Source organism: Chiloscyllium plagiosum, chromosome 22 (genome assembly GCF_004010195.1).
Source record: "Chiloscyllium plagiosum isolate BGI_BamShark_2017 chromosome 22, ASM401019v2, whole genome shotgun sequence".
NCBI classification, from domain to species: Eukaryota; Metazoa; Chordata; class Chondrichthyes; order Orectolobiformes; family Hemiscylliidae; genus Chiloscyllium; species Chiloscyllium plagiosum.
Window position 1 is genome coordinate 57916544 of NC_057731.1, and position 17756 is coordinate 57934299.

At 42.8% G+C, this 17756-nt stretch overlaps 1 protein-coding gene across 8 annotated transcripts in view; it reads right to left on the reverse strand.

Moving 5' to 3' along the window:
• Positions 1–17756, reverse strand: part of add3a (adducin 3 (gamma) a) — a 272015-nt gene that overhangs the window by 76005 nt on the left and 178254 nt on the right. For all 8 annotated transcript variants that reach the window (XM_043713112.1, XM_043713108.1, XM_043713110.1 and 5 more), the window contains 2 exons: positions 2212–2350; positions 1965–2116 (listed from right to left, as the gene is read on the reverse strand). In XM_043713112.1, the coding sequence (XP_043569047.1) occupies positions 1965–2116; positions 2212–2350 (291 nt within the window). The remainder of the gene's footprint in view (positions 1–1964; positions 2117–2211; positions 2351–17756) is intronic.

Below are 17756 nucleotides of genomic sequence, written 5' to 3' on the forward strand. Positions count from 1 at the left end.
CCTTGTTTCAGAAGGGTAGCAGGGATAATCCAGTTAATTATTGAGCTTGACATCAGTGAGCTTGACATCAGAGGTAGGGAAGCTGCTGGAAAAGATACTAAGAGATAGGATCTATTCCCATGTGGAAGAAAATGGGCGTATCAGTGATAGGCAACATTGTTTTGTGCAGGAGGGTCATGTCTACCAACTTAATAGAATTCTTTGAGGAAGTGACAAAGTTGATTGATGAGGGAAGGGCTGTAGATGTCATATACATGGACTTCAGTAAGGTTTGACAAGGTTCCCCATGGAAGGCTGCTGGAGAAAATGAAGTCAAATGGAGTCCAGGGTGTACTGGCTAGATGGATAAAGAACTGGATGGGCAACAGGAGACAGAGAGAGTAGTAGTGAAAGGGAGTTTCTCAAAATGGAGAACTGTGATCAGTGGTGTTCCACAAGGAGCAATGCTGGGACCACTGTTGTTTGTGATATACACAAATGATCTGGAGGAAGGTTTAGGTAGTCTGATTAGCAAGTTTTCAGATGGCACTATGATTGGTGGAATAGCAGACAGTGAAGGGGACTGTCAGAAAATACACTAGAATATAGATAGATTGGACAGTTGGCTGGAGAAATGGCAGATGGAGTTCAATCCAGGCAAATGCAAAGTGGTGCATTTTGGAAGGTCCAATTCAACAGTGAAGTATACGGTAAATGGAAAAACCCTGGGGAAAACTGAAACACAGGAGAGATCTGGGTGTTCAGGTCCATTGTTCCCCGAGGGTGGAAACACAGGTCAATAGAGTGGTCAAAAAGGCATACGGCATGCTTTCCTTCATTGGACAGGGTATTGAGTACAAGAGCTGGCAGGTCATGTTACAGTGTATAAAACTTTGGTTCGGCCACATCTGGAATACTGCATACAGTTCTGGTTGCCACATTACCAAAAGGATGTGGATACTTTGGAGAGGGTGCAGAGGAGGTTCACCAGGATGTTGTCTGGTATGGAGGACACTAGGTACGAAGAGAGGTTGAGTAGATTAGGATTATTTTCACTAGAAAGACAGGGTGAGGGGGGACCCGATTGAGATCTACAAAATCATGGGAGGTATAGACAGGGTGGATAGCAAGAAGCTTTTCCCCAGTGGAGGACTCAATTACTGGGGTCACGAGTTCAAGGTGAGAAGGGAAACGTTTAAGGGAGATGCGAGGGCAAAATTCTTTACACAGAGGTAGTGGGTGACTGGTACACATTGCCAGCGGAGGTAGTTAAGGCATGCATGATAGCACTAGATCTATCTTAAGATAGATCTAGACAGAAACATGAATTGGCAGGGAGCAGAGGGACACAAATCCTTAGAAAATAGGCGACAGGTTTAGATGGATCTGAATCGGTGCAGGCTTGGAGGGCCGAAGGGTCTGTTCCTGTGCTGTAATTTTCTTTGTTCTTTGTTTGACCAGGTGATCATCTCTTGGAATATCCACTTTACACTTGCTTAAAACAACTAGCAAAGTTAGGGTCTGCGCTACCTTCTTGAAATATTTTGAGGGGTCTGGCCTAATCCATAACAAATGGCCGAGCAAAATCACTTAGGCAAGGTCAGCATTCGTGCCCGGTGATTCCCACATTTTGTGAAATTTTAAAAAAAAGTTCCTGTGGTCATAACATCCAGAATGCAAGGCAGAAACATTATTCACTTAAGAGAAAAACAAAAGAAAAAAGATTGTTAAGCTGTCAATGGATTAAGGTGTTTTCTAAATTTTAAAGCATGTAAGGAGCAGTGGTCTGAAAGCTAGTGCTTCCAAATAAACCTGCTGGACTATAACCTTGTGTTGTGCGATTTTTTTTAAACTTAAGGCATGTACTTAGCAATACTTGTTTCATCTATTCTTATTACTTAGTTCCTTCAAACTTTCTCAGATCTAAAATTAGAAGCATAAGGAAAACACTAAAAATTGAACATATTGCTGTAACACATACTTACTGTTATGCAGGTATTGGTCAAATGTGCCCATCCAAACAGATCCACCATTCTGTAAAGGCTTGCAACTTTACAACGTGTCAACTTTTCTCCTTTCACAAAAGTAGCAGACTCAACGCCGCGCAGGTCATTGATTGGTGTGGTTATCCCTAGATCTAAAGTAAATATAAAGCTTAACAGAATTGTCTGTAAAACATTTGAGTTCCACACTTTTCGAAATATATAATTTGAATTTTTTTCAGGCACTTACTAAATTGCGCTGTGGGAAAAGCTGAAACAGAGCTTGCCATTACAAAATCTGCTATTTGTCGTAGGGCAAGCAGACCAGCTGGGTTATTACCCTTTTTCATCTGCTCTTGAATAAGGAACTCAAGTTCATCTCTGAAGGCCTACAATTAAATACATTTATATTAATACTTTATTATGAAATCATAAATCTATTAGTCATACAGTAATTCACTATCCAAAATATTGATATCTCATAACATACAAGTCACAAATGAGAATTTATATGTACCAGATAAAACTTTGAAAGGAATGCATGCACTAAATACCCTTTTCCTTTCCATAATATAATCTTACAACAGTCATTTTAATATTTGCAAGTATTTCCCCATATCAATTGGGAAAAAAAGCTGAATGCAGCAATCATTTCACATTATAACATGGTTTCATATTTCTGAATTATTCCAGTTAAATATCTAATAAAAATAGAATGACATGGACAAAGACATTATATATATCTACATTGAACTTATGAAGCAAGCATCAATCACTTGCACATTATCTGACTAGCATCATGTATGGAAAGATTCAAGTTATGACTGGATGCTGTTTCTTAAATGGAGACATCAGCTTAAGCAGACAGAAAGTGGGAATTATTTAAATTCAGGTTCTGCAAGATAATTGCACTCATAGGATGAATAGCAAATCTCACCTGCTAAATAATTACTCAAAGGCAAGTCCTTTCTGTCTAAAATTCATTGTGCTTTTCACATAAAAAAATTAACTGTTGTTTGTTTATCATCAGAATTAAAAGCATTTCCTATCAAAGTTTTAATAAACCATTGAACATTTATCATACAAACAGATCTACAGGACAGAAAAAGACCCTTTGGCCCATGCTAGTCAAAAACAATTGCCAAACTGTTCTAATCCCATTTCCTAATACTTAGGTGGGCCCCAATGCCTCATCTTCACCATGGACATCCAATCCCTCTACACCTCCATCTGCCATGACCAGGGCCTCCAAGCCCTCTGTTTCTTCCTCTCCCAACGTCCCTACCAGGACCCTTTCATTGACACACACATTCTTTTGGCTGAACTAGTCCTCACCTTTAACCATTTCTCCTTTGAATCGTCCCACTTCCTCCAGACGAAAGGGGTAGTCATGGGCACCTGCAAGAGCCCTAGCTATGCCTATCTCTTTGTTGGCTACGTAGAACAGTCCATCTTCCGTAGTTACACAGTCACCACTCCCCATCTCTTCTTCCGCTACATTGATGACTGCATCGGCGCAACCTCGTGCTCCCGCAACTTCACCAACACATTTGGGCGGCACGGTGGCACAGTGGTTAGCACTGCTGCCTCTTCACCAACACATTCCACCCAAACTTTAAATTCACCTGGACCATCTCTGACACCTCTCTCCCATTCCTGGACCTCTCCACCTTCATCAATGACGACCTACTTAACACTGCTATTTTCTACAAACCCAACTCCCACGGCTACCTGGATTACACCTCTGCCCACCCTACCTCCTGCAAAAAATGTTATCTCGTATACCCAATTCCTCCACTGTATCTGCTCCCAGGAGGACCAGTTCCACCACAGAACAAACCAGATGGCCTCCTTCTTTGGAGACCGTAATTTCCCTTCCCACGTGGTTGAAGATGCCCTCCAACGCATCTCGTCCACATCCCGCACCTCCGCCCTCAGACCCCACCCCTCTAACCGTAACAAGGACAGAACCCCCCCTGGATCTCACCTTCCACCCCACCAACTTCCGCATAAACCGCATTATCCGCCGCCATTTCTGCCACCTACAAACGGACCCCACCAACATGGGTATATTTCCCTCCCCACCTCTATCTGCTTTCTGCAAAGACCATTCCCTCCATGACTACCTGGTCAGGTCCATGCCCAACAAACCACCCTCCCCTCCTGGCGCCTTCCCCTGCCATTGCAGGAATTGCAAAACCAGCGCTCACGCCTCATCTCCAACCAAGACCCCAAAGGAGCCTTCTACATCCATCAAAGTTTCACCTGCACATCCACAAATGTCATTTATTGTATCCGTTGCTCCCGATGCGGTCTCCTTTACATTGAAGAGACTGGACACCTTCTTGCAGAGCGCTTTAGGGAATATCTCCGGGACACCCACACCAATCAACCCCACTGGCCCGTGGCCGAACATTTCAACTCCCCCTTCCACTCTGCCAAGAAAATACAGGTCCTGGGCTTCCTCCACCACCACTCCCACACCACCCAACGCCTGGAGGAAGAACACCTCATCTTCCGCCTCGGGACCCTTCAACTCCATGGCATCAATGTGGACTTCACCAGTTTCCTCATTTCCCCTTAACCTAGTTCCAACCTTCCAGCTCAGCACCGTCCTCTTGACCTGTCCTACCTGCCAATCGCCCTTCCTACCTATCCGCTCCACCCTCCTCTCCGACCTATCACCTTCATCCCCACCTCCATCCACCTACTCTTGGCTACCTTCTCCTCAATCCCACCCCCCCTCCTATTTGTCTCTCCACCCCAGAGGCTCACTGCCTCATTCCTGATGAAGGGCTTTTGCCAGAAACATAGATTTTCCTGTCCATCGGATGCTGCCTGATCAGCTGTGCTTTTCCAGCACCACTCTAATCTGGACTCTGATCTCCAGCATCTGTAGTCTTCACTTTCACCAAAGCTTTTTTATGCCTTACATCGTAAGTGCAGATTTAAATACTTCTTTAATGTTATTACGGTTTTTATCTCTATCTGACAGGTAGCAAGTTCTAAATTCCCACCATCCTCCAGGTGAAAAGGTTTTCCTTTTAATCTCCTCTAAACCTCTTGACCCTTACCTTAATCTATGCCCCTGGTCACTGATCCCTCCATCAAGAGAAAACATTTTTTCCTGTCAAACCTATCTCTGTCCCTCAATTTTTTACATCTCAACCTCCTTTGCTCTAAGGAAAGGCGAGTATCCCATATGCCTTCTTTACCGCTTTATCCACTCGTTCTGATCAGCAGACATGCACACCAAGGTCCCTCTGATCCTCAGTGCTTCCCAGAGTTCATGTTCTCCCTTGCCTTGTTTGTCCTGCTCAAGTGCATCACCTCACATTTATTCAGATTAAATTCCATTTGCCACTTATCAGTCCACCTGACCAGCTTGTCTGTATCCTCCTGTAATTTAAGGCTATCCTCCTCACTATTTACACCCCAATTTTTGATTCATCTGCAAACTTACTGATCTAAATTTTTATGTAAACCACAAATAGTAAGGGTCCCAAACACTTACCTCTATGGGACCCCACTGAACACAGACTTTCAGACAGAATTACACTCTCTGCTTCCTGCCACTCAGGCAATTATGGATCCAATTTGCCTAATTTCCTTCATCACATTTGCTCTTACCTTCGCTATCGGTCTCCCATGCAAAACCTTGTCCAAAGCCTTGCAGAAGTCCAAGTAGGCTACATCAAAAAACACTGACCTCATCTTCAATCCTGGCTACCATTTCAAAAATGTTCAAGCTGGTCAGACGTGAGTTCTCATTAACAAAACCAGGCTGACTGTTCTTGATTAATCCCTCCCTTGAGCAATATGTAGGGTGATCGAAGATAGCTTTAAGAAAGTAGGGATGTAACAGTGGGGATTTTAGTTTTCCAACATAGATACTGACTGCCATAGTGTTACGGTCTTGGACAGGGAGGAATTTGTGAAATGTAAGTCTATATGGATTTCAGTAAGGCGTTCGACAAGGTTCCTCAAGGGAGACTGGATAGCAAGGTTCGATCACAGGGAATACAGGAAGAACTAGCCATTTGGATACAGAACTGGCTGGAAGGTAGAAGACAGAGATTAGCGGTGGAGATTTGCCTTTCAGACTGGAAGCCTGTGACCAGAAGTGCGCCACTGCTTTTTCATCATTTGTATAAATGATTTGTATGTGAGGTATAGTTAGTAAGTTTGCAGGTGACAGCAAAATTGGAGGTGTAGTGGAGAGCAAAGAAGGTTATCTCAGAGTACAACGGGATCTTAATGGGATGGGCCAATGGGCTGAGGAGTGGCAGATAGAGTTTAATTTAGATAAATGTGAGGCACTGAATATTGGAAAGGCAAAATCAGGGCAGGACTTATACACTTAATGGAGAAAGTGAGGACTGCAGATGCTGGAGATCAGAGCTGAATTTCCTGAAGAAGGGCTTATGCTCAAAACGTCGATTCTCCTGTTCCTTGGATGCTGCCTGACCTGCTGTGCTTTTCCAGCAACACATTTTCAGCTCTTATACACTTAATGGTCAGGTCCTGGGGAATGTTGCTGAACAAAGAGACCTTGGAGTACAGGTTCATAGTTCTTTGAAAGTTGAGTCTCAGGTAGACAAGATAGTGAAGGAGGAGTTTGGTATGCTTGCTTTTATTGCTCAGACAGAGTACAGGAGTTGGGAGGTCATGCTGCAGCTGTACAGGATAATGATTAGGCCACTTTTGGAATATTGCATCTAATTCTGGTCTCCCTGCTTTCAGAAGGTTGTGAAACTTGAAAGGGTTCAAAGAAAGATTTACAAGGATATTGCCAGGGTTTGAGCTATAGGGAGAGGCCAAATAGGCTGGTGCTGTTTTCCATGGTGAGGGCAGACCTTATAAAGTTTTATAAAATCATGAAGGCATGGATTGTGTAAATAGCCAACGTATTTTCCCTGGGGGTTTGAGCTATAGGGAGAGGCCAAATAGGCTGGTGCTGTTTTCCATGGTGAGGGCAGACCTTATAAAGTTTTATAAAATCATGAAGGGCATGGATTGTGTAAATAGCCAACGTATTTTCCCTGGGGTGGGGGAGTCCAGAACTAGAGGGCAGAGGTTTAGAGTGAGGGGGAAAAGATTTAAAAAGGGGCCTGAGGAGCAAATGTTTCACACAGGGGTGGTGCGTGTATGGAATGAGCTGCCAGAGGAAATGGAGGAGGCTGGTACAGTTACAACATTTAAAAGGATCTGGGTGGGCATATGCATAGGAAGGGATTGGAGGGATGTGGGCCAAATGCTGGCAAATGGGACTAGATTTGTGAGGATATCTGGTCAAAGGGTCTGTTTCTCTGTACATCTCTTGACCTCATCTTGGTTAAGGCAGGGAAACGTCACAGAGATGTCAGTGGGGAGCACTTCTGGAGCAGTAACCATAACGCTATTAGTTTCAAAAGTTACAGAAAAGGATAGGTCTGGCCCACAAGTCTAAACTGTGGTCGAGGCCAACTTTGATGGTCTTAGACAGTAACTTTCAAAAGTTGATTGGGGGAAGATGTTCATGGAATGCCTGGCAAGTGGGAGGCTTTCAAAAGTGAGATAACAGAGTTCAGGGCCAGCATGATCCTGTTAGTGTGAAGGGCAAAGCTGGCAGGAGTAGGGAACACTGGATGTCTTGAGATATTGAGGCTTTGGTCAAGAAAAGAAGAGGCATTTGTCTGGTATAGACAATTAGGATCAAATAAACCTCTGAGGGGTATAGGGAGAGGAGGAGTACATTTAACAGGGAAATCAGGAGGGCAAAAAAAGGGACACAAGAATAGCTTTGGCAGATAGGGTAGAAGAAAATCTAAAGAGATTCTATAAGCATATTAAAGGCAAAAAGAGTAACTAGGGAGAGAATAGGAAACCTTAAAAGATCAGGGGAGGTGCTGGAAGACTGAAGGTTGGCTAACATGGTGCTACTATTTAAGAAAGGAGGTAAGGAAAGACCAAGGTACTATAGACCAGTGAGCCTGACATCGGTGGTGGGCAAGTTGTTGGAGGGAATCCTGAGGGACAGGGTTTACATATATTTGGAAAGGCAAGGACTGATTGGGGATAGTCAGCATGACTTTGTGCGTGGGAAATCATGATCAAATTTTTTGAAGTAGTAACAAAGAGGATTGATGGGGGCAGAGCGGTAGATGTGATCTTTATAGGTTTAAGGTTAGATCTCATGGAATGCAGGGAGAACTAGCCATTTGGATACAGAACTGACTTGAAGGTAGAAGACACAGGGTGATGGTGGAGGGTTGTTTTTCAGACTGGAGGCCTATGACCAGTGGTGTGCTGCTATGATCGGTGCTGGGTCCACTGCTTTTCATCATTTACGTAAATGATTTGGATGTAAACATAGGAGGTATAGTTAGTAAGTTTGCAGATGACACCAGAATTGGAGGTGTAATGGACAGCAAAGAAAGTTACCTTAGAGAGCCATAGCATCTTGATCAGGTGGGTCAATGGGCTGAGGAGTGGCAGATGGAGTTTAATTTAGATAAATCCAAGGTGCTGTATTTTGGAACTTTACGGAATGAACTGCCAGAGGAAATGGAGGGGGCTGGTACAATTATACCATTTAAAAGCCTTCTGAATGGATTTATGAATAGGAAGTGTTGAGAGAGATTTGGGCCAAATGCTGGCAAATGGGACTAGGTGAGGTTAGGGTTTCTGGTTGGCATGGATGAGTTGGGCTGAAGGGTCTGTTTCCGTGCTGTACATCTCTATGACTCTCTCAACGAGGTTGTCTATGTAAGGAGCCAGAGGAGATGGGTGAGGCTATAAACAAAAATTTCTTGTCAGTATTTACCATAGAGGAAGACATGGAAGCTGGGGAAATCAGGGAAGTAAATACTGATGTCTTGAAGTCTACATTATTGAAGGAGACGTTGGAGGTCTTAAAATATATCAAGGTAAAAAAAGTCTCCAGATCCTGATCAAGCATATCCCACGACATTGTAGGAATCTAGAGAAGAAATTGTGTGGCCCCTAATAGAGATATTTGTATCACTGACAGCCACAGATAAGGTGCTGTAAGACAGCAGGGCAGCTAATATGCCATTATTTAAGAAAGGAAAAGCCAGGGAACTACAGACTGGTGAGACTACATGGACTTGTCTACACGGACTTTAGCAAAGCTTTTAACAAGATACATGGTATACTGGTTATTAAATTTAGATCACATGGGATCCAGGGAGAGCCAGCCAACTGGATACAAAATTGGCTTGATAGCAGGAGACAGAGGGTGGTGGTAGAAGGCTGATGTTTAGACAGGAGGTCTGTGACAGTGTGCTGTAAGGCTTGGTGCTGGGTCCACTGTTGTTCGTCATTTATATAAACAATTTGAAACGAGAACATAGGAGCATGGTTACTAAGTCTGCGAATGACACCAAAATTGGTGATATAGTTGACAGTGAAAAAGGTTGTCTAACTTGACCAACTGGGCCAGTGGGATGAGGAATCGCAGATGGAATTTAATTCAGATAAATGTGAGGTGTTGAACTTTGGAAAGACAAGCCAGGGCAGGACTTACATAGTTAACGACAGGACCCTGTGAAGTGAAGTGTGTTTGAAGGAACTGGTTCTCTTTGTTCAAAGTGCAGTGACAGGCAAACAGGGCAGTGAAGATGGTGTCTGGCACACTTGCCTTCACTGGTCAGAGCACAGAGTACAGCAGTTGAGACATCATATTACATTTGTACAAGACATTCGTGAGGCCACATTTGGAGTGCTGTGTACAATTCTGATCGCCCTGCTATAAGAAAGATGTCATAAAACTGGAAAGGATGTAAAAAGGAATGTTACCGATACTGGAGGGCTTGAGGACAGGCTGGACATTTTTCCCCTGGAGTGTTGGAAGCTGAGGGGTGAGTTTATAACAATTAATAAAATGATGAGGGGCAATGAGGTAAGGTCTTTTTCCCAGGGTATAGAAGTTCAAAACTCTAGGGTTTAGGTTGGCAGTGAAAGGAGAAAGGTTTTAAAGATACCTATGGGGAAACTTTTTCTACAGAGAAGGCGGTGTATACTGTATATGGAATGAGCTGCCAGAGGAGTACCTCCCCCCCACCACATTCCTAATGAAGGGCTCATGCCTGAAATGTCGACTTTTGCTCCTTGATATAAAATGTTACGCTGACAAACCTGGAAATCTACAGATACAAACTTAGCCTGTTGGGGCCAGTAAGGGTGTTGAGCAGCAATTATGAAGTTAGTTTATCGCTAAAACCTCAGTTGCAATTCAGTCAACAAGATTTAACTTTTCTCCTAAGCATTTTAAAATAAAACATTTAAAAGACCTTTGGACAGGTACATGCATAGGAAAGCTTTGAGGAATAGGGGCCAAATGCTGGCAAATGGGACCAGCTCAGTTTAGGAAACCTGTTTGGCATGGACAAGTTGGGCTGAAGAGCTTATTTCCACACTGTATACCTCAATTATACCAGCAGGCGTCAAGAACAACAGAATCAAAAAGCTTATATACAATTCTCATTGCGTCACAATCACAATCACACTCCAACAGGATCAGACACTTTTGAGGAGAACTGGGACTTAGGATATCACAACAATGAAGCAGGATAACCATCATGTAATCCAATTAAGAAATGAAATAGACACATCTGTTCACCGCTGTCACAGGAAGACAGAAATCCTCTAAAGACAAACCTTGGAGTTAAGGACAGCTTGCCTTGCTAGGACCCATTGCTTTCAGTTATAGAAACAACGTCAGTACTTAGTATGTTTTAAAAAAAAGACTTACAGGATCAAAGTTGGGGCTAAGGACTAATCATGCTGTGGAGGTGCCGGTGTTGGGCTGGGGTGGACAAAGTTAATCATGCAGCAGGATGTCCTCAAGAGATTTGTTTGTGATATTATCTATTAGAACAAACCATGAGACTCACAGCTGCAATAACATTGCTTTGTGGCTTTTATGCTTTATAAGCTTAGTGTTGGAGAACCATTTTAACCCCATAATTGTTGCACGGCTTGAAATCCCTACTTCTGCACACGTGAGTGAGTGAGTGGAAGACTGAGCATGAGAACGTGACAGTGAGTGAGTGAAAGACAGTAAGCTGAAAATTGGAACATTAATGGCACAGGATGTTCCAACACTGAATCAAAATCAAAGTCAGAGACAGAAAGTGAGAAAGGGAAGAGAAAGAGAAAAAAAACAGCCAAAATGGGCAGTTTCTTGCAGTGAAAATGCTTCTGTTATCTTTGAAGAACTTAGGTTTCATTAAAAAGTCTTGAGCCATTTTGCAGCTGTGTAGTTGTGGCTCAGAAGCCCTTGGAGTCATTTATTGGGATAACACTTAAGAAAACAAAGGATCAGAAAACATTCTGACAGCTGTTTGATGCAATTGAGAGTTGGGCTCAATGAATGCCATGAGCTGCCATTTGTTTAGTGCCACTCAGAAGTCTGGAGCTCAGAGAAACCCAATTTGATTTAAATTTAAATGTTCAAATCATGAAATACAGAATTATGATTGCATGTAGATAAAAGTATACAAAAAGTCTTGAGAAAGTGAGGATGAAGATGCTAGAGATCAGAGTCAAGAACTGTGGTGCTGGAAAAGCACAGGTCAGGAAGCATCCAAGAAGCAGGACAATCAATATTTTGGGCATAAGCCCTTCATCAGGAATGGGCCACCCGTACATTCTTAATGAAGGGCTTATGCCCGAAACATCAATTCTCCTGCCCCTCTGAATACAATTTTATGCTGACAAATATGGAAATTTATAGATACAAACTTGGCCTTTTGGGGCCAGTAAGGGTGCTGAGCAGCAATTATGAAGTTAGTTTATCACTAAAACTCCAGTTACAACTCAGTCAACAAGGTTTAACTTTTCTTCCAAGCATTTTTACAATGACAGTTATAGAGTCATAGAGATGTCCAGCACAGGAATAGATCCTTTAGGCCAACTTGTCCATACTGACCAGATATCTTAACCTAATCTAGTCCCATTCCCAGCACTTGGCCCATATCCCTCTAAACCCTTCCTATTCATATATCCATCCAGATGCCTTTAGCACGGACATTGAGGTTTTCTTCAATACAGGATTGTAATCAGTTGGGACCTCTATGGCATATCCTCTGGTGAGTTTAGACTCAATGACAGCAACTTCAGACATTTCTGTCAGTATTCAGTGTAGTAATAATACTGCAGGCTGCCTGTTATTACCACAAAGTTCAGGCCATTGGGTCCCAACTTGGATCGAGGCCAGGGTCTGAAGCTGCAACTTTCCAAGTATGCATTGCAAATTGTCACATTAAGTAGGAATGAGAACTAGAACCACCTTCAACTGTTCTCTTTCTTAAAACAGTAATTCAGTTTCAGTAACTCAACATTTCCATGCCATTTTTGCGGACTCTACAATTCTGTTGTTAGCTATTTTAAATAGTTAAAAATGGTAAAGTTTTCTTTTGGCTCTGAAAGAACGAATAGCTAGAAATTTAAATTCTTTTCTTTGGATTTTAAAACACTACTTCTAAAAAAAAGTCTTTAGAAGATGAGATGTGACTGAGCAATTGTTAAGACTGTAAGCTGCCAAAGAACACAAAGGCCAGCAAAGACCTTGAGTTCTATGTTCAACCCACACATGGCTAATCCAACCATCTGTAAACCAGACATGTTTACTGCTGAAATACAAAATAGAATTGGAACCATAAAAGTCAGTTCAATAACCACATTGTTCCAAAGCAGTTTTATCAAACACAAAGCTATTGATCTTTCACAATATTTTAGTTTATGGAGAGATAGAGAAATACACAGTGCAATTATATTGGTTAGATCATAAGATGTGGGTTTTACAACTCTTTTTAAGCCATTCAGAACCTTTCCTTAGGTTGGTCTGTAATCTTTATTACTTTAAAAGAGGAAGATAAGTTAATGCTTTTGGCAACACCCTTTACAGTTTTTATTCCAGAAGGTAGGTTCTGCTTCATAAATTTAACAAAAAAAAAACAAAACTCAGTACACATGAATTAAATTGTAGTGTGGAATGAATTTTGCAGGTGTTAATAATCAAGCCCACACTTCTAAAAAAGCATCTTTAAAACCGTATTCTTAGTGTCAGATCTACTCTTGTAGCCACAGTACGTATTTCTCACATGCATTAAAAGCTCAGCTGCTTTTCAGTATATTGAAATATACTTAGTTGAGATTAAGCAACTTGCTCCCAGGTCTCTTCAAATTATAGTTTTCAAACTGAATATTGGAATGCGTAGTTGAGTATTCAATGAGGAACTTATAATGTTTTTCCCTCTTTCTTGGTCAATTCACATTTTTTATTTGTTCTTTTCCACAGAGAGAAGAGGAGGTCAGCTATTTAGTGATTTTGCTTGTTCACAGGATGTGAGCATTGCTGGTCACAGCAGCATTTATTTCCCAAGGTAAATTGTCCTAGAAGATGGCCATAAGTTTAAGACCATAAGAACATAAGATATAGGAGTGGAAGTAAGGCCATTCATTTACTTGCCGGAACGATTGCCGTCCATGTGAGGGAACATTGACACAGTTCAATTTTGTTTTGTTTCAGCAGCAGGAAAACCGGGATCGTTGACCAGGGGCTGACAGGAAGGTGAATCACTGATTTTAAAACTTACCTCGTGAATAGGCAGAGCGCACACTGAGCAGGAGCAGACACGATCCTGCTGAGTAAGTGAAGTAATATATTTGGGTGATTGCATTACCCAAAACACTAGTTCGGTAGTATCTCCCACCTATCCTCCTCCTCTCACCAAAAAAAAAGATTCTGTGCCCCAGATTGATAAAGTAAGTAGGTTTTATTTCTTTATTTTTCTACAGTCTCTTTGGGAATTTGGAATAGTGGGAATGGAGGTTAGGGCAGTTGAATGTTTCTCCTGCAAAACGCGGGAGGTAAGGGTCACCACTAGTGTCCCTGATATCTGCATCTGTGGGAAGTGCACCCAACTTCAGCTCCTCTAAAACTGGGTTAGAGAACTGGAGCTGGATGAACTTCGGATCGTTCGGAAGCCAGAGGGGTTATTGAGAGGAGTTACAGGGAGGTAGTCACATTTCAGGTACAATTAAAAGGCAGATGGGTTACAGTCGGGGACGGAAAGGGAACCCTTGTGGCCGTTCCTCTCAACAATAAGTATACCATTTTGGATACTGTTGGGAGGGAGGGGGGGTAGACATATCAGGGATAAGCCATAGGGTACAGGTCTCCGGCACAGAGTCTGTCCCTGTTGCTCAGAAGGGAAGAGGAGATGAGCAGAGCATTAGTCATTGGGGACTCCATAGTTGGGGGGTCAGACAGGAGGTTCTGTGGGAACGAGAGAGACTCACAGTTGGTGTGTTGCCTCCCAGGTGCAGGAGGGAGGATTTCAGATACCTGGATAATTGGGGCTCTTTCTAGCGTACATCTACTTCAACGGTTAGGAGCATCCAAATAAGATGGGTCAACTTGCAGCATGGTTGGTGCCTGGGACTTCGATGTTGTGGCCATTTCGGAGACATGGGTAGAGCAGGGACAAGAATGGTTTGTTGCAGGTTCTGGGATTTAGATGTTTCATTAAGAACAGAGAAGATGGTACAAAGGATGTTTGGGGACTCGTTTATGAGGTAGTATGGACTGAGGTTAGAAACAGGAAAGGAAAGGAAAGGTCACCCTATTGGGAGCTTCCTATACGTCTCCGAATAGTTCCATAGATGTAAAGGAAAGGAAAGGATAGCAAAGATAATTCTGGATAGAAGCGAGAGTAACAGGGTAGTTGCGATGGGGGACTTTAACATTCTAAATATTGACTGGAAATACAGTAATTTGAGTACTTTAGATGGGTCAGCTTTTGTCCAATGTGTGCAGGATGGTTTCCCGACAGTATTTGACAAGCCAACAAGGGGTGAGACCACATTGGATTTGGTACTGGTTAATGATCCTGGCCAGGTGTCAGATTTGAAGGTAGGTGAGCACTTTGGGGATAGTAACCACAATTCGGTTATGTTCTCTTTAGCAATGGAAAGAGATAGGTATATACTGCAGGGCAAGAGTTATTGCAGGGGGAAAGGCAATTTTAGGACGCATAGAATGGGGAAGGAAACTGCTAGGGATTGGCACAATTGAAATGTGGAGCTTGTTCATGGAATAGCTACTGCTTGGCCTTGATCTACCTGTCAGCAGGGAGGAAGTGGTCAAGTTAGGGAGCCGTGGTTTACTAAAGATGTTGAATGTCTTGTCAAAAGGAAGAAGCTTATGTTGGGATGAGATGTGAAGGCTCAGCTAGGGCCTTCTTTAAGACCTAAAAAGAGAGAGCGAAGAGGGGACATGAGAAGTCATTGGCAGATAAGATCAAGGAAACCTTAAAGCTTTCTACAGGTATATCAGGAATAAAAGAATGACTAGAGAAAGATTAGGGCCAATCAAGGATTGTAGTGGGACGTTGTGCATGGAGTCCAAGGAGATAGGGGAAGCGCTAAATGAATATTTTTTGTCAGTATTCACACTAGAAAAGAGGGTTGTCGAGGAAATACTGAGATACAGGCTACTAAACTAGGTGGGATTGAGGTTCACAAAGAGGAGGTGTCAGCAATTCTGGAAAGAGTGAAAATAAATAAGTCCCCTGGGCTGGATGGGATTTATCCTAGGATTCTCTGGGAAGCCACTGAGGGGACCACCGAACCTTAGGCTTTGATCCTTATGTCGTCATTGTCTACAGGAATAGTGCCAGAAATTGGAGGATAGCAAATGTTGTTCCCTTGTTCAAGGAGGGGAGTAGAGACAATGCTGGAAACTATAAACCTTTGTGCCTTACTTCGGTTGTGGGGAAAGTGTTGGAAAAGGTCGTAAGAGATAGGAATTCTAATCCTCTAGAGGGGATTAAGTTGATTAAAGATAGTCAATTGGGGTATTTTGTGAAAGGTCGGTTGTGCCTCACAAACCTTAGAGTTCTTTGAGAAAGTCACCAAACAGGTGGATAAGGGTAAAGCGGTTGATATGGTGTATATAGATTTCAGTAAGGCATTTGATAAGGTTCCCCACGGTAAGCTATTGCATAAAATACAGAGGCATGGGATTGAGGGTGATTTAGCGGTTTGGATCAGAAATTGGCTCGCTGAAAGAAGACAGAGGGTGGTCGTGGATGGGAAATATTCATCCTGGAGTTCAGTTACTTGTGGTGTACTGCGAGGATCTGTTTTGGGGCCACTGCTGTTTGTCATTTTTATAACTGACCTGGATGAGGGCATAGAAGGATGGGTTAGTAAATTTGCTAACTGAGGTTGGAGTTGTGGATAGTGACGAAAGATGTTGCAGGTTACAGAGGGACATAAATAAGATGCAGAGCTGGGCTGAGAGGTGGCAAATGGAGTTTAATGTGGAAAAGTGTGAGGTGATTTACTTTGGAAGGAGCAACAGGAATGCAGAGTGCTGGGCTAATGGTAAGATTCTTGGCAGTGCAGATGAGCAGAGAGATCTTCTTGTCCATGTACATTGTTCCCTCAAAGTTGCCACCAAGATTGATAGGGTTGTTAAGAAGGCATATGGTGCGTTATCTTTTATTGGCAGAAGGATTGAGTTTCGGAGCCACGAGGTCTTGTTGCAGCTGTATAAAACTCTTGTGCTGCAGCACTTGAGTACCTGTATTGCATATAGTTCTGGTCACCACATTATAGGAAGGACGGGGAAGCTTTGGAAAGGGTTCAGAGGAGATTTATTAGAATGTTGCTTGGTATGGAGGGAATTTCTTATGAAGAAAGGTTGAGGGACTGGAGGCTGTACCGTTAGAGAGAAGGTTGAGAGGTGGCTTAATTGAGACATACAAGATAATCAGAAGGTTAGATAGGGTGGACAATGAGAGCCCTTTTCCTCAGACGGTGATGGCAAGCACGAGCACGAGCTTGAAAATTGAGGGGTGACAGATATAGGACAGATGTCAGAGGTAGAGGGGCGTGGAATGCACTGCCTGCAACAGAGGTAGACTTGCCAACTTTAAGGGCATTTAAAATAATCATTGGATAAATCTATGGATGAAAATGAAATAGTGCAAGATAGATATGCTTCAGATTGGTTCAACAGGTCGATGCAAAATAGAGAGCTGAAGAGCCTGTACTGCGCTGTAATGTTCTAAGTTCTAGAACTGATGAGAGACTTGGAAGGAAAAACTTTCAGGTGGCGGTATTTCCAGACATCTGCTGCCCTTCTACTTCTTGGAGATAAAAAGCAAGCTTTACTAAGTTCTGTTGAAGGAGCGTGACAATTTATTGCAGTAAATCTTACAAACTGTACATGCTGCTGCTATTGTGCACTTTTGGTCGAAGTAATAAATATTTAAAGTGGCCGCTGGGCAACCAAGATAATTTCATTAGATTCCTACCATACACCTTGTAGGTGGCTTTAGGACAGGGGTTCCCAAAGTGGGCACGGGTCCCCAAGAGGGGGTCATGCGATATGAAGCAGTAATGATTGTGTGGAGTTCAGACCAAGTTTTAGCAGCTGTGGTCCTCCTGATCTAACAGGTCCTCACTATATTTTCACTGAGAGTTTGTAACAATTTTCAAGATTCAAAATGTGGCCACATTGGGAAAAGTTTGGGAACACTTCTTTAGGGAGACACGCGATGACTTACTTGCTGCAGAATCACCAGTCTCAGATCTGCGTTTCTAGCTACAGGACTTGTGGTTGGTCCAGTTAAATTATTGGTGGAAATGTGTTGCTGGAGAAGCGCAGCAGGTCAGGCAGCATCTAGGGAACAGGAGAATCGACGTTTCGGGCATTAGCCCTTCTTCAGGAATGAGGAAAGTTTGTCCAGCAGGCTAAGATAAAGATGGGGAGGAGGG